This window comes from Monodelphis domestica, chromosome 3, assembly GCF_027887165.1.
Source record: "Monodelphis domestica isolate mMonDom1 chromosome 3, mMonDom1.pri, whole genome shotgun sequence".
NCBI lineage: Eukaryota > Metazoa > Chordata > Mammalia > Didelphimorphia > Didelphidae > Monodelphis > Monodelphis domestica.
In genome coordinates this window covers 30,503,128-30,520,590 of record NC_077229.1, presented here as the reverse complement: position 1 = coordinate 30,520,590, position 17,463 = coordinate 30,503,128, and the positions used below count along the sequence as shown (strand labels likewise).

General features: G+C 47.3%; 1 protein-coding gene across 1 annotated transcript; it reads right to left on the bottom strand.

The window, feature by feature from the left end:
* Positions 1 to 465: 465 nt before the first annotated feature.
* Positions 466 to 5,913, bottom strand: POP5 (POP5 homolog, ribonuclease P/MRP subunit). The gene is made up of 5 exons (XM_001376705.3): positions 5,680 to 5,913; positions 5,456 to 5,598; positions 1,658 to 1,807; positions 1,358 to 1,441; positions 466 to 1,231 (listed from the first exon to the last, which is right to left on the bottom strand). Exons 1-5 carry the CDS (start codon positions 5,697 to 5,699, stop codon positions 1,125 to 1,127), a joined length of 504 nt encoding a protein of 167 aa, XP_001376742.1. The 5' UTR covers positions 5,700 to 5,913; the 3' UTR covers positions 466 to 1,124.
* Positions 5,914 to 17,463: the final 11,550 nt, after the last annotated feature.

Sequence of the window (17,463 nt, the reverse complement as noted above, 5' to 3'; positions counted from 1 at the left end):
AAAAAACACAACCAAACTGAGGATTGTTGGCCAAACCAAAGGAACCCCAGGTAATCATCTCCAGTCTGTATCCAGCTCAAAAACACACATGCGGCCTTCTTTCTTTTGCATCAAATTGCATAGTAGGCAGTCTTCCATTTTTGGAAGAAGAGGGGAGCTGGAGATGAGAAACTGTACTAGGCCTGAGGAATGGGCAGTTGTGAGTTTGGGAAGTGAAGAGGAAGAGATCAGGCCCAAGCTCAGCGATTGATTTGGGTTGTGGATTCTTCACCCAGCAATCCAAACCTCTAGGGTTGGTTAGCTTCTGCAGTGCCTTACTGACCCCCCCCCCTTTTTTTTTTCTTGAAGAAAACCAAGTGGAATGGGACAAAGTGGGGCTAGTCCTTTTCTCTTTGGAGCTAAGTGCAACCATTAAGGAGAGTAATTTATTTCAAGTTCCAAGACCAACCAAGGAAGTCAACACAGTTTAATACAAATTACATTTAATAGCATCAAACATGTTTTTATTTTCTTTTCTAAACCCTTATCTTCTGTCTTAGTATCAATTTTAAGACAGAAGAATGGTGAGGACTAGGCAATGGGAGTTAAGTGACTTGCTCAGGGTCATACAGGAAGTGGCTGAGGCCACATTTGAACCCAGGACCTCTTGATTCCAGGCCTGGCTCTTAATCCATTGAGCTACCTAGCTGCTCTGCAATGTCTTTTTGATCTCACTTAATAATACTAAGATTTTCCTAAAAACAAGGGAAGAAGTATCAGCTAGATACGTTATGATGAATAACTTCTGTGGTGGCATTGGAGGAGGGAGTCCTGACTGCATTGTTCTGCCAACAGCTTCTAAGTAAACTGGAGAACCACTTTAAAAGGGATCAAGAAGGTATTTATTCACAGCAACAAAAATTATTGAATAAAGTATAAACAGCAGGAAATCTGGTTTGAAAATAGTTTTCGTTTCATAAACTCATGGTTCTTGACCAGCAGAATTTTACTCCTGAATCTTCTGAAAGAACAGGGAGGCTATGTGCCTATGTGCCCAAGGTGTCTGGGTTGAATCCACTGTTAGCTGGGATTTAGGTGGGGAATAGAAACTTTATTGCTTTTGGGAAGGACATCCCATCAGACACTCATTCCATTTCTGTGGCATCCTCCTCACTTTCACTTCCTGAAAGCTCATCTTCCTGCTGTTCTAATGAACAGCTCATGACCGACTTTTTGATGGATTCCCGTTCTTCTGCAGAAAATCAAAAGCAGAATAATCATGAAAGAGGTCTCTGTGTGAGCCCGCTCATATTGTTTCTTCCTCACTGGGCCCCAGTAGGAGAGTCTGCCCTTTAATCACTAGCATCAGGTCACTTACCTTTATTGGTGCACTTTTGCAATAAGATCAGAAGCTGACGCCTGTTGTACTGAATCAAGAACTTCTGACAGGTTCTGATTGTCCCTGACAAAGGAAAGAATCTGGTGGTCAACAACAAAGCTGGAGTGCTTGTGTGGGAGGGCCCTGCTGCTAGGTCTAAAGAAGGCATTTTTGAGTTCATCATAGGGGGGACCTTTCTTCTTATTCTGCTGCTGTGACTGCGTCTGATCAAGGGAGGGCTCTCACCAGCTCTGGAGAGGGCCAAATATCCAGGAGTGGCTTTTCCACCATCTCACTCACCTCCTACATGCAGTGTGTTGAAGAAGCAGGGATATCGCTGTCCCTTGTTCTCTAAATAAGTAATAAAGGGCAGAGCTGACCACAGGAGCTGGTAGAACTCTTTCCGACATCGAAGTAGTACTACCCCAGTGTAGGCATTCAGGTACTTCACTAGGAGAAAAAAAGCTGTCTCATAACATTTCCAGAGGTTTTTATGAATTAGCAAGTGAATTCTCAGAATCCTCTCAGAAAGATGGCTTGCCCACCTGCCCATGCTTGACTGGCAGGTAGTGTGGCCAGCCTGGGATTTTGCTGATTAACTATTGAGGATGCCTTCACCTCAGCCCCAGAGCCCTGCCCATACAGACGAAACGGCCAGGCTTTTTGTAGTGTCACCAGGTTAGCCTCAAAATCAGAGTTGTTTTTTTCTTGGTGACCAAGCTGTAAATAAAGGGTGTGGCTATTTGTAAGCTGTAGTGGCAGCGGATGGCTGTGCTGGCTGTGCTGCCGCTTCCTTGGTGTGGTCCAGCTTCTTACTGTGGGAAGCAGAGGCCAGAAAGGATGGGGAGGTCCTCACTCAATTATTTCTGATCTGATCTCTCCCAAACAATGGGCAATCCTTGAATGCTGACTGAGTGCAACAGCACGGGTATGTGGGACTTGGGCTTATAGAGCCCTTTCCTCCCAATCACCATGGAGAAAAAGGTGCTGAGATCTACCAGAGTCAGCAGGTGCTTTCCACTGTGCCACCAAAGGGCCAGGGGAGTGAGAGGTTTAGGAACCAGGGAAAGCTTCCTGCAGTGTAGGAATGGCAGGTAAAAAAAGGACGGATCAGATTAAGAGTTAAAGAGTTGAAAGGGCCAATCCATGCACAGAAGGAATCCTCAATAAAACTTATTAAAGCTCAAGTCTATACACTAGAAGACATTTATCTTGTCCCTCTGAGTCTTCTTCAGGCTTATTAAGCTCAGCTCCTTACCAGATCTCGTTTTTATGAGTCTAGCTTTTCTCTTGGCTACCATCTATCTGGCTTATTAATATCTTTAAACAAAGTTGAACACTGTACCCCATAATAAGCCCAAGAGCCATATAAGACCTCTCCTCCTGGGAGCTTAATGCAGCCTGAGATTTTATTAACTTGCAGTCACTAAAACTGCCAGATCTTTTCTTTTTTCTTGAAACCCCCCAATAACTGTTGCCTCACCATCAATCTTGGGTTTACCAAGTGGCTTGTTTTTGTACCTGACACTTAGGCCTGGCTGAATTCCACCCCCCTGGGTTCAGCCCTGTGCTCTAGCCTATGCTGATCCCTTTAGATCCTGTGACCACCCCGTGTACTTTGGGTCACTTGTACATTTGATTACGAGACCATTCTCTCCCTCATCCAAGGCATGGATAATAGGAAACTACTTACAACGTATAAGCAAAGGAGTGATATAGCCAAACCTTGATTTAAATTCGTAGTGTAAAAGGCTGGAGGGTTAGGATGGGTAAATTACTGGGAAAGAGTCATGGTTATCCCCAGGCTACTCAAGCAAGTGACCAGTAAGTAGGATCACAGACTGAATGAAAGCAGGAGGCTTCAGGGGAAAAATGTGATGTACTAGTGGGCCATTCATTTGGAGGTGTGGGCTCAGACCAGGAGAAGTTAGGATTAGTGAAAGTCATGGAAGAGGAAATTGCCAAGAGCTAGTTAAGGAAAGAGGACCCAGGGAGACCCTTAGGGTGTCTAGAAGAGATCTGCAAGACTGAGGAGAACCAGGAGAGCAGTTATGCTGATGTAGTAGGAGGGGGATGTCAATTATTACAAGATACAAAGATCAGGCAAGCCCCATGTCCTGCTTATTAATGTTAGTTGAACTGAAAGAGAACCATTGAATTTAGTGCTGCTGACCTGAAAGAGCAATATGAATGGTGAGGGCAGGAAGCCTAGTTTCAAGGGGCTGACCAGGGGAAAGGTAAGGAGGTGGGAGTGAGTCATGTATAGGAAGAAGCTTTTTCAACTTAAAGAATTTCAGTGTTAGAAATTCAACTGACATCTAACTCAACCCATACTTGAATAAGGATCCCCTCTACAATATTCCTGAGGATTATCATTAAGCAAAGGCTGGATGACTTTTGGTGAATGAATCTTTACTATCCTTCTGGCTAGTTAGGTCACCTTGATCTCCATCAAGCCCATCTGCCCTTTGGCAAATTCCACCTGCTGTACCTAACTCCTAACAGAGGAGTCAGAAAGGAGTCTGTTCCTAACGGAGTCAGGCAGAAAAAAATCTACAGGTATCTCTTCTACATCCTGGGGGCTGGGATACTGCACCCCCTTGATCTGGAAAATATAAGGTTTTTTTTGCCTTCCCCTCATACCAGAGATATTTGTTTTCTTTTTCTTAACAATACCTTATTATAAAATTTGGGTTATTTGGTCAAAGGCTATATGCAGGCCAATGTTAGGTAAACATGAGTTTCTGAACTTTTTTCTGTGTTATCTGCTGGCTTCTGCAAAATTCCCCCACAATTCCCAATTATGCTGACCCACAATATATCTAAACCAAAGATGGGGAAAAGTTGAGATGTTGAAGGGATATTTTTTTCCAAGTGACAGTGGAAGAGGAGGAGAGAGATGGGATAGAAGCAGAACATGACAGAAAAAATAAGATTGAGGACCGAGAGAAAGGAGGGCAGTAAGGAAGAAGATGGGAATGAGATCAAGAATGTGGGAAGATGGGGAACCTGGGGGGGGGGGGGGACCTCAGTGGATAGAGCCAGATGTAGAAGCAGGAGTTCCTGGATTCAAATCTGGCCTGAAGACACTTCCTAGCTATGTGACTCTGGGCAAGTCACTTAACCCTGTTGCTTAGCCCTTACTGTTCCTCTGCCTTGGAAATGATACATAGTATAGATTTCAAGATGGAAGGTTAGGATTTAAGAAAAAAGGGATAAAAGAAGTACTGGAGAGGTATGGTCATCTCTAACTTAGAGGAGAAGGTGGAGGTTTTTGAGTAGTTCTGAGACAAGGAGAGGGAGCTTAGGTACTGAACGTCTATCTGACAGTGAAGAAGGATGCTAGTCACTGGCTCTAAATGTATGTGGGCACCTGGGGGTGATGAGAGGAGAAACGAAAGGTTTTAATTGGTTGTGGGGAATGAAGTAGGAGGGTTTAACAACTCTAAGAAGGGTTAAGGGTTAGACAGTTGGGGTTAAGTGACTTGCCCAGGGTCACCCAGCCAGTAAGTGTTTGAGAACAACTTTGAACCCAGGATCTCCTGTCTCCAGGCCTGGCTCTCAATCCATTGGGCCACCTTGCTACCCCAAGGTAGGAATTTTAAAAGGGAGACCACAAGGGCACAGCTTTGGTTGTAAGCCATGAAGATTCCAATTAGGAAGTAAATGTCAAGAAGGTGATGGATTCTAAGTATTCTCTAGAGAAACAGGCAGAGGTTAGGTAGAGGCGAGTAAAGCTATTAGGACGAGAAGGAGCAGCATGGTACAAAGGAGAGTTCTGGCCCAGGATTCAGGGGGTTCTAAGTTTGAGGTCCACTTTTAAAAAAACTCTTACCTTCCATCTTGAAAACAATACAGAATATTGGTTCCAAGACAGAAGAGCAGTAAAGGTTAGGCAACGGGGTTTAAGGGACTTGTCCTGAGTCACACAACGAGGAAGTGTTGAGGCCGTATTTGAACCCTGGTTCTCCCGTCTCCAGGCCTGGCTCTCGAACCCATGTGACACCCGCCTGTCCCCTTGAGGTACCATGCCCAAGGCACAGACCTTAGGCTTAAATAAACGCAGCCGCTCCTCTCGCTTTTCCGGGCCTCACTCACCCGTGAAGGCGAGGGCACAAGCGGCAGCGCCGAAGGCCCCGTGAGCCCGGGCGATGGCGTCCCGCACGAGGTTGAACAGGATCCTCTCTTCCAAGCAGGCGCGGCAGCGAGGGTCCTCGGACACGAGCTCACACAGCAGGTACCTAAGGGAGGTGTGACAGGGGGTAGCGAGTTAGCGAACCGGGCCCCGGAAGCCCGCGGGCAGGGAAAGGAAGCTACCTTACCGGTGTTTGAAGCGCACCATCTCCACAGCAACGCCGCTGTCCGAATCGGAAATCCGGGGTCCCCGGCCGGATGGACCGGCTCTCAGACCAATGAAAGTGGAACCGCCGTGACTCGGCAGCCACTCAGATCTCGGAGTGGTGGAAGATGGGCGGGGCTTTAAAATACCTTGCGGTTCATTTGGTATGCGCGTGCGCGAGTTCTCACCTCCCTCCAGGGTTTGCCCTCCCCCCAGACCCGTGAACTGCGCATGCGTCATGCGTACCCAGTTGCTTCTTTCAGCTTCAGGCTTGGGTTGTTAGAACTCTGGGGACTGGTACTCCTTAGAGCTTGGGAGGTGCCAGAGACCTCTCGAACCCGGTGCCTTTGAGTGGCAGTCCTCTATTCCGCAATACTTTGCCTCTTTATTCATGCACCTGGTTTCCTTCAAGACTCAGCAGATCTCATCTTCTGTGAGAGGTTCTTTTTCCTGTTTCCCCCACAGTAATGTTTCCCCTTTCCACCTACACTGTAAATTTCGTTTCATCAGTTCAAATCCTGCCTCAGACGCATACTAGCTTCGTGACCCTGAGCACATTATGTAACCTGCCTGGTCAGGTTCCTTGCCTCTGAAATGAAGATCATAGTAGCGTCCTACCTTTTGGGTGATGGGGAGAATACTGGAATCAGGAAGATTTGGGTTCAAATTTGACCTCAGACACTTTCTAGCCAAAGCGACCTTGGGCAAGTCACTGCTGGCCTCAGTTTCCTCATCTGTCAAATGAGCTGGAGAAGGTGTGATAATTAAAATTTGGGTGACTAAATGTAATAGTTAAAAATTTGGTTTGACTAATATTAAGAATTAAAGGGGGCCCCTGGGTGGCTCAGTGGGTTGAGAGTCAAGTCTAGAGACCGGAGGTCCTAGGTTCAAATGTGGCCTCAGACACTTCTCAGCTGTGTGACCCTGGGTAAGTCACTTAACCCCCATTGCCTATCCCTTACCACTCTTCTGCCTTGGAGCCAATACACAGTATTGACTCCAACATGGAAGGTGAGGGTTTAAAAAAAAAAGAATGAAAAAATATCGGTTTGACAAAAATAATAATGATTAAAAAAGAATTGTGGTTGCTGTTTATTAAAGTTAAAATGAGTCAGTAGGCTATTAGTCACTTTATAGCAAGGCAGAGATATTAAAAGTGGGAAATATAGAAAGGAGGTAGAAAATCTCGGCTAGCTAAAAATACCCTAAATCCTAATCTTAGAACTTCCAGACTTCAACTCGAATCAGAATTCAAATTTCACCAGAATCCAAAGTCCAGATCAGGAAGCCAAAATCTGAAGAGCCAAAGACACTGAAAAACCTCCCAGAACGCGAGGCCAGGACCACCAAGAATCCCACCAGAGCTCGCCAAGCAATGAAGAGAGCAAGAATCCAGAAGTCGAATCTCTCTCAGGCTCCCACTTATATACAGTTTTCTTTGTTAGTGACTTACTAAGTGTTAAGTAGGGATACTTTATGTTCTTGATTGATTAACTTAAAATAGACAAAGGGAATAAAAATTCCCCTTCACAAAGGAGAGGGTAAACACTACTATCTCCACCAAAAAATCCCCAAATGGGGTCCCAGAGAGTTAGATGCTACTAAACAACAACAAACCTCCCAGGATTGTCTGGAGAGAATAGTTTGCAAAACCCTTTGTAAACCTTAAAGCATCATTTAAATTCTTGTCCTATGAACCATGTTTCTCCATTTGAATGGAAGCTTCTTGAGGGCAGACATAGTTTTTGCCTTCTGTAGACATTTTCCTTAACCTTTTAAGGTTAGTTTCAGCTGTAAATATTCTACTCTATTTACTCTGTAAATAGTTTATCTACTTATAATAATAACAGCTGGCATTTAGGTAATCTTTAGGGTTTGCATTTCGATTTATAAAGACTATCTCCCATTGGATCCTCACAATAACACTGGGAGGTAGAGGCTATTATTTTTCCTATTTTAAAGGTGAGTAAACTGATGTAGATAGCCATTACATGATACTGGGAGTCACTAGTTCTATTTAAAGTCTCCCATTTTACACTTAGGGATGCTGGAAGGCTAACTGTTTTTGTCTTTCTGTGTATCCCCAGAGCTTGCTTAGCACAGGGCCTGGCCAACAACAATAGGTACTTAAGGGGCAGCTAGGTATCACAGTAGAGAAAGAACCAGACTTGGAATCAGGAGGACCTGGATTCAAATCTAACTTCAGAAACGTCCTAGCTGTGTGACCCTGAGCAAGTCATTTCACTTGGATTGCCATTCTTCTCTTTTAGAACTGATATTAAGACAAGAGATAAAGATTAAAAACAAACACTGATATTAAGACAAGAGATAAAGATTAAAAACAAACATGCAAACAGTAGGTGCTTACTAAATGCCTGTCTAGTTTGAGCTCCTAGAGGGAAGGAAGGGATTGTGATTTTTGTTCTTTGTATTCCCAGTGCCTGGGACATAGTATGTTTACAAATCTTTTGTATCCTTCCTACAGCATTCTATATTCCTCATGGACAGGGTAATTTATTTATTAAGCTTTTTTTAAAAATTTTATTGAATTAGTTAATTTAGAATATTTTCCCATGGTTACAAGATTCATGTTCTTTCCCTCCCCTCCCTCAAACCCCTTCCCATAGCTGATGCACAATTCCACTGGGTTTTACATGTGATGGACAGGGTAATTTTTTTTTAAACCCTTTCCTTTCATCTTAGACGCAATACTGGGTATTGGTTCTATGTAAAGGCGAGACAATGGGGTTTAAGTGACTTGCCCAGGGTTACTCATCTAGGAAGTGTCTGAGGTCACATTTGAACTCAGAACCCCTCATCTCTAGGCCTCTCAATCCACTGAGCCACCCAGCTGCTCCCCCTCCTTCCATCTTATATTAACAAATGTGCGTTGGTTCTAAGACAGAAGATCAGGAAAGGCTAGGAAATGGGGGTTAAGTGACTTGCCCAGGGTCACTCAGCTAGGAAGTATCTGAGGTCACATTTGAACCCAGGACCTCCCCTCTTTAAGCCTGACTCAATCCACTGAGTCACCCAGCTGCCCCTGGAATTATTTTTAGAAGTGAATTCAAATCCTTACTGACTCTGCTAGCTCTTTGATGCCTGCTATAGACATCAATAAGTTTTGGGACTGGTCCCTGGTCCCAGGTAATTGTCAATATCTTCCCTGTTTATTGGATTGTAAACTTTTCTAAATGTTTTTTTTAATTGATAATTTCCTTCCTTCCTTCCTTCCTTCCTTTCCTTTCTTTCTTTCTTTCTTTCTTTCTTTCTTTCTTTCTTTCTTTCTTTCTTTCTTTCTTTCTTTCTTTCTTTCTTTCTTTCTTTCTTTCTTTCTTTCTTTCTTTCTTTCTTTCTTTCTTTCTTTCTTTCTTTCTTTCTTTTTCTTCCTTCCTTTCTTTTTCTTCCTTCCTTCCTTCCTTCCTTCCTTCCTTCCTTCCTTCCTTCCTTCCTTCCTTCCTTTCTTCCTTCCCTCCTTCCCTCCTTCCTTCCCTCCTTCCTTCCCTCCTTCCTTCCTTCCTTCCTTCCCTCCCTCCTTCCCTCCCTCCTTCCTTCCTTCCCTCCCTCCTTCCTTCCTTCCTTCCTTCCTTCCTTCCTTCCTTCCCTCCTTCCTTCCCTCCTTCCTTCCCTCCTTCCTTCCTTCCTTCCTTCCTTCCTTCCTTCCTTCCTTCCTTCCTTCCTTCCTTCCTTCCTTCCTTCCTTCCTTCCTTCCTTCCTCCCTCCCTCCCTCCCTCCCTCCTTCCTTCCTTCCTTCCTTCCTTCCTTCCTTCCTTCCTTCCTTCCTTCCTTCCTTCCTTCCTTCCTTCCTTCCTTCCTTCCTTCCTTCTTTCCTTCCTTCCTTCCTTCCTTCCTTCCTTCCTTCCTTCCTTCCTTCCTTCCTTCCTTCCTTCCTCAGGAGTGACCTCATGATCTAATTGGGGGTTTTAGCGACATTAAAAGTTTGTAAATGTAAGCTAACCTCAAGTCGAACATAGCTAGGAAAATGTCTGCACTAGCCAGAAATCGTGTCTGTTCCTAAGAAGTTTACATTCAAGCGAGGGACACTCGGTGCTCCATAGGAGATCTAGCAATGATCATTTTAAAAATCCACAAGCATTATATTAAGCACTGGAAGGCTTAGGAGACTTGAGAGATCATTAGTGGAAAATAAGGCTCAGAAAGGCTTCCTCTCTCCGCTCTCCTCCTCCTCCTCTCCCTCTCCCTCTCCCTCTCCCTCGCCCTCTGGTCTCAGAAGCCCTGCCTGTGTTCCGATCTTGATTTTGCTGGGAAACGCGGCTTTTCCTGTGTCCTCATTCCCCGAGAGGAGGGGGTTGGACTCGGGGATCTCCGGATTCCTCTTCTGCTGTCCATCCTCTCCCGGAAAGTTCCGTTGAATGGCTCAGCCTCTCGGCAGTGCCAGTGACGATGCCTCCTCCCTTTTCCTCACCAGCAGGGGGCTCCGGCAGCCCACAGACGGGGGACTTGCTCCTCCTCAGGGACCGTCTGGACCAGGCGACAAGTTTCAAGACGCCCGCCCGGGTGAAGATGCTCTAGAAGGACGTGTTGGCTTCGGGAGGGGAAGGAGGGTGCCTGTCGAGCCCCAATCGCAAAGTTTTTGCTCCCTCCCCTTCCGCCGGGGCCAGGGAGCGAGAGGCTCTGGGAGGAAAGGAGGAAGAGGCGGTTTACTGAATTGGGAACAGGTAGAAGTCGAGTCTGAATCCTGACTCTGCCACAACCTGTGTGACCGACCGCGGGCAAATCGCCCTTCAGGACTCAGTTTCCACATTTGTAAAAATGATGGGCTTGTCCTTGATGGTTTGAACGATCCCGTCTAGCGCTTAATAGACCTAGAGAGAGAGCCCGGGACCGGTTCCGGCTGGCCAGACTTCCATCCCCCGCCCCTGCCTGCCGGGAGCTCTAGGCAGATCTAGATCGTCCTCCCCTGCGCCCAAACAGCCCCCTCGTCTCCTCGAAATCCGGAGATCCGGGTCCGAGTCCCAGGTGTGCCACCAGGGCGCTGTGTGACCTTGGGCAAGTCCCTTGCTATCTCCGGACTTCGAATTCTCTGTCTAGCCAACGAAGGGAGGGTCGTGCAGTATGAGCCCATCTCCAAGACCCCTTCCTGGGAGCCCGACACCGTCGCCGGGACAGACGCCGGGATCGGAGCATCCCTCCTGCCTCCCTGTCCGGGGGTGTGTGTGTGGGTGCTCTAGGGCGTGCCGGCGGCGGCGGCGGCGCAGCCAGCTCCCAGCGGTAATTAACGGGCTCAGTCTCCCGGCTCAGCCAGCCGCTAATTACACGTCTCCTAATGAGGCCAGGCGGCTGTTTGCAATCACCCGGGCCCCCGCCGTGCGGAGCAGGAGGCCTGGGGGAATCAGGCTGGGGGCTGGGGGGTGGAGGCTGGGGAGCGAGATCCTGAGCTGGGAAGGGGCGCGGAAGGACAGCTCGGGCCGGGGAGAAGCTAGTGACGGCGGGGGGCGCTGGCCACACTGCCGCTGGGGATGCCGGATGGGCACCCCCCAATGCTGACTCTTCCTGACCTCATTTGGGGTTTTCTTGGTAGAGATCCTGGAGTGGTTGGCCATTTCCTTGTCTAGCTCCTTTTACAGATGAGAAAACTGAGGCAAACAGGGTGAAGTGACTTGTCCAAGGTCACCCAGCTAGGAAATGTCTGAGATCATTTTGGAACTCAGGTCTTCCCAATTCTAAGCCCACTGCGCTATCCACTGCACCACCTAGTTGGGGATGTAGAGAGAGGCAAAAGATAGCTCTGACCCTAGTTCCCTCTTACAATAGTCCTTAAAAAACAAACCCTTGGGGGCAGCTGAGTAGCTCAATGGATAGAGAGTCAGGTCTAGAGATGGGGTCCTGGGTTCAAATCTGGCCTCAGACACTTCCTAGCTGTGTGACCCTGGGCAAGTCACTTAACCCCCATTGCCTATCCCTTACCACTCTTCTGCCTTGGAACCATTGATTACAAGATGTACTCTGGACTTACTGCTTTTGAAGTGTTTTATATGTATATACAAATACATACATCTATATATCGCAAAGATACTAGAGCAGTTGGCCATTTCCTTCTCCAGCTCATTTTACAGATGAGGAAACTGAGGCAAACAGGGTTCAATGACTTGCCCAGGGTCACACAGCTAAGACACTGGAATGATTGGCCATTTTCTTTTCCAGCTCATTTTCAGATGAGGAAACTGAGGCAAACAGGGTTCAATGACTTGCCCAGGGTCACACAGCTAAGACATTAGAATGATTGGCCATTTTCTTTTCCAGCTCATCTTACAGATGAGGAAACTGAGGCAAACAGGGTTCAATGACTTGCCCAGGGTCACACAGCTAAGACATTAGAATGATTGGCCATTTTCTTTTCCAGCTCATCTTACAGATGAGGAAACTGAGGCAAACAGGGTTCAATGACTTGCCCAGGGTCACACAACTAGTAAGTATCAGAGGTCAGATCTGAATTCATGAAGATGAGTCTTCTGTTTAGTCCACTATGCCATCTAGGTGCCGTGTCTATGTGCACACACATATATCCTTTTTTTTTTTTTCATATCCCCAGAACCTTGCAGTATTTGCTGAATGATTGGCTGAAGTACTTGAATGGCCACTTTGTCTAGGTGACACAGTGAGTGGAGAGAGCACAAGGCTTGGAGTCAGGAAGACCAGACTTTAGACACAAGTTCTGTGACCTTGAACAAGTCACTTAACCTCTGCCTCATTTTCTTCATCCATAAAATGGGGATCTGGGCAGTAAGGTAGTACAATGGATAAAGTGCTGGATATGGACTAGAGAAGACATGAGTTCCAATATGATCTCAGATTCTTACTGTCTGTGTGACCCTGGGCAAGTCATTTAACCCTGTTTGCCTCAGTTTCCTCATCTGTAAAATGAACTGGAAAAGGAAATGGCCAACCATTCTAGTTTCTAGCTCTGTGACCCTGGACATCGTCTTGAACCCTGTTTGTCTCAGTTTCCTCATATGTAAAATGAACTGGAAATGTAAATGGCCCATCATTCTAGTATCTTAGCTGTATGACCCTGGACAAGTCATTTAATCCTCTTGACCTCAGTTTCCTCATCTGTAAAATGAACTGGAGAAAGAAATGTCAAGGTGCTCCAGTATCTTTACCAAGAAAACCCCAAAATGAGGTCATGAAGAGTCGGATAAGACTGCAATAGCTCAACAACAACAAAATAGGGATAATAATGGAAACTATCTTCCAGAGGATTGTGAGGATCAAATGAGATAATACTTGTAAAGCACTTACTAGAGTGCCTGGCACATAGTAGGTGCTATATAAATGTTAGCTACCATTATTATTTTTTTAAACCCTTAACTTCCATCTTAGAATCAACACTATGGATTGGTTCTAAGGCAGAAGAGTGGTAAGGGCTAGGCAATGGGGGTCAAGTGACTTGCCCAGGGTCACACATCTGGGAAGTGTCTGAGGCCAGATTTGAACCCAGGACCTCCCATCTCTAGGTCTGGCTCTCAATCCACGGAGCTACCCAGCTACATTAGGCAGGACTGAATTTCCTGTCCTTGGAGGTCTTCAAGTAGAGAAAACCCAGCTCTCTCAGGCTTGTTATCATGGAGAATTCTTGTTGGAAATGCCACACAGATGGCCACCACGCTCCCTCTCAGTTCTCAAACTCTGATTCCATGAACCTGATCCACCAAGAGCGTATTGGAACCGAGTTATTCATTATTGATAGACTGCTCAGAGACTGTCCCATGGGAAAAAGCTCACGGAGTCAGGACGCCTGGGTCCTGGTCTTGGCTCTGCCACTCACTTAATGTATTGACTCTAATTCAAAGTACGAAGAGCTGGAAGGGACCTTGGGGTTCCTCTGGTCCACCTCTTCCTTTTACAAGGAGGAAACAGAATCCCAGAGAGGAGAAATGTTTGCTGAATTTTTGGAAGTGGCTCGTCCAGCCTGGAACCCAGGACTTTTGGCTCCCAACTCAAGGCTCATCTCTTTACATCAGTAGCACCATGGATAGAGCATGGAACCTAGAATGAGGAAAAATGAGGTTCAACTATAGCCTTAGATATTTACCAGCTGTGGGACCTTAACCTCTGTTTGCCTTAGTTTCCTCAACTGTAAAATGGGCTTAATAATGGCACTTACCTCCTAGAGTTGTGAGGATCAAACAAAATTATATATATATATTAAAACCCCTCACCTTCCATCTTAGAATTGGTACTGGGTATTGGTTCTAAGGCAGAAGAACAGTAAGGAGGAGACAATGGGGATTAAGTGACTTGCCCAGGGTCACACAGCTAGAAGGTGTCTGAGGCCAAATTAGAACCCGGGACCTCTTATTTATGGGCCTGACTCTCCATCCACTGAACCACCCAGGAATAATATATTTTTAAAATCATTTATTTAATTAATTGATTTAGAATATTTTCCCATGGTTCCATGATTCATGCTCTTTCCCTTCCCTCCTCCCACCCCCCTCCTGTAGCCAACGAGAAATTCCATCCTGTTTTACATGTGTCATTGAACAAGACCGACTTTTTAAATTGGAAACATTTTATTTAATTAATTAATTTAGAATATTTTTCCATGGTTACATGATTCACATTCTTTCCCTTCCCTCCTCCCGGCCCCCTCCTGTAGCCAATGAGCACTTCCACTGGGTTTTACATGGGTTCTTGATCAAGACCCATTTCCATATTACAAAGTAATATTTATAAAGCACTTGTCATGGTACCAAGCATGGAGTAGGTGCTTCTGTCCTTCATTCATATGGCCGAGAGTTTCAAAATCAAGCTGATGGGAACCTCAGAAGTCATCCCGTATTCCAAATTCCAAAATTTTACAGGTGAGGAAACTGAGGCCTGGAGACTGTGACTTGCCCAAGGTCAAGAGGTGGATGAGTCAAGCCCAATTGAGGAGGTTTTATTAAATATTTACTCTTAAGAAGACACTAAGAGAGGCAAACATAGGCCCCCGCCCTCAGGAAGCTTTCATTCCAGTGGGGGACACGCTAGACCTGTAATTGCCCTCCTAGGAGCTCTATATGGTGGCCGTTGTCCTTCCTGCTTTGAAGAGGACCCAAATGGCATGGCTAAGTTGGGGCTAAGGTATGGCGGGTCTGGCTGTGGCCCATCAGAGCAGTCTAAGCTTGTCGTCAAGACAAGATAAATAGGGCACAAATAGAAAATAATCTCAAAACGAATGACTTGGGGAAGAGGGGAAGGAGCCGAGGAAAGGGCTTCTGCAGAAGCTGGGAGGGAAGCGGAGTCTTGAAGGAGTCCAGGGAAGTGGAGAGGAGGAAGAACATTGGAGGCGTTCAGGAAGGAGCGAAGGCTGGAAGATGCCTGGAAAGCTGGGTGGAGGAGGATGATTTTCTCTTTCTTTCTGTGTTTCAGGGGACTGATGGGATGTGTGATGGTCAGACCTGAGCTTTAGGGAGTCGCCTTGGCGAATTGGATGAATTGGTTGGAGCCTGGAGACCCGGAGTGCCCACTGCTAGATCCCCTCCACCATACTGTAGTAGAGCTCCTCTAGGCCAGGAGAGGGGCGAGGAGGGTTTGTACCACAGGGGTGGCTGTGTGGGTCAGGGATGAGTCGATGAGTCACTTCCACAAACTCAGCAAAGATTTCTCCTTCCTGGGATTCGGTTTCCTCACCATAAAAGGAGATTTTGGTCATGTTTGGCTCTTTGGGATCTTCCTGGCACAGATACTGGACTGATTCACTATTTCTTTCTCCAGCTGATTTGACAGGGGAGGAAACTGAGGCAAATAGGGTTAGGTGACTTGCCCAGGGTCACCTGTGTCTGAACTCATATTTGAACTCAGGACCTCCCATCTCTAGGCCTGGCTCTTACTCTACTGAGCTATCCAGCTGCCCCTCCAAATCTATAATTTTAGAACAGGAAGGATCAGGGGCATTTAGAAGCCATTCAGGGCCAAGGAGGTCGGGCCATGGGCCGTTCAGAAGCCTCCTTCATTATTGTGCCACCTCCTCCCTTGTCAGGAGTCCAGGGCCTGAAGCCCCTCTAATCCTATAAACAAATTCCATGTAAAGCCCCAATAGAACATGCACAAAAAATCTGGTTCAAATTAAACCCTCCATCTGCCATTGCCGGGGGCTCTGAGAGTTTCCCCGTGACCTGGAGCTCACTGAGGCGGAAACTGGCATCTCTGGATCTGGGAACATTTGTCCTCTGAGCCCTCCCAGGAGCCCCCCCCAATCCTGGCCTCTCCCCCTTTTCTGCCTGGATCTCTCTCCTTTGTCCCTCTCTCACCTCCGTCTGTCACATCTTCTCCAGATACAGAGAACCACGAACACTCCCAGCTTTCCTCTGCTGTTTTCTCCAGCCCCCCCTTACTCTAGCAGGGGATGGGGGTGGGGGAGGCCTGCCCAGGCTCCCCCACTTTCCAGCTTGGGCTGTGCTTGCCAGGCTCTCCTCCCCCCCATCGCTCCCCCACCCAGAAGGAGGGCCTGAAAAATGGAAAATAGCTGTCACTTCTCCAGCGTGGCTCCAGGCCAGAGGCAGGAATAGAGAAGTGGTGGGCTCAGCCAGAACACACCCAGGACACTGGGACATCGGCCCCCTCCCCCTCCTCCCCGGGGGCCCTGGGAAACCAGAGCCAGCTGGGTCCTCTGACCTAGCTCGCAAGGCCTGGATGTATGGAAATCGATGCCCGGGCCGCCATCGAGGCATCAGAGGCTGCCCAGCTCAGGTTGTCACCCCAGGGCAGGCTCGAATTTCATTTCCAGTTGAATTTCATGGTATGCTTGGGGGAGGGAGGCAGGGAGGCAGGGAAGGAAGGAGGGGATGTCCTCCATTCTCTCCTTTAAAAAAAATCCAAAGCATTTTCAGGTTAGCATCATCGCCTCTCGATCCCTGCTCCCTCTGCATCTCCCCCACTCATCCTCCAGGCCTGGGAGGCCCCCGGCTCCCATACAGAAGGCAGACGGAGAATCAGGGACACTTGGGGCATCCGGGAAGCTGGAAGGGGTCTTAGCTGTTTGGTACCCTAAAGAGAAAGGCCCAAGAGAGGCCTGGAAGAATTCGGGCCCCATTGGCCTTTGGGCCTACAAAGAAGGACCCTAGGTTGTGAGGAAGGGGTCCCTCTGCCAGAGACAAAGCATCTAGTGGGAAGAAAACTGGACCTGGGAGTCGTGAAACCTTGTTTCTAGTCCTGGATCTGCTCCTGTGTGACCTTGAGGAGGTCTCTTGCTCTCTCTGAACCTCAGTTGCCCCCTCCATAAAATAAGGGATCTGGACTATAGGACAGCTTGTTCTGACCAGCTATATTTACTATAGTCTGTTCTAAGATTCCAGCTCTGAAAACAGCCCCTGTTCTAAGGTTTCTCCCAGCCTTGACATTCCCTGTTCTAGTCCCTCTCCAGGCTCTGACATTCCCTGTTCTAAGCCCCCTCCAGGCTTGGACATTCCCTGTTCTAGTCCCTCTCCAGGCTCTGACAGTCCCTGTTCTAGTCCCTCTCCAGGCTCTGACAGTTCCTGTTCTGCACCCTCTCTCAGCTCTGATATTTCCTGTTCTAAGCCCCCTCCAGGCTCTGACAGTCCCTGTTCTAAGCCCCCTCCAGGCTCTGACAGTCCCTGTTCTAAGCCCCCTCCAGGCTCTGACAGTCGCTGTTCTAAGCCCTCTCCAGGCTCTAACAGTCCCTGTTCTAGTCCCTCTCTCAGCTCTGATATTTCCTGTTCTGCACCCTCTCTCAGCTCTGATATTTCCTGTTCTAAGCCCCCTCCAGGCTCTGACAGTCCCTGTTCTAGTCCCTCTCCAG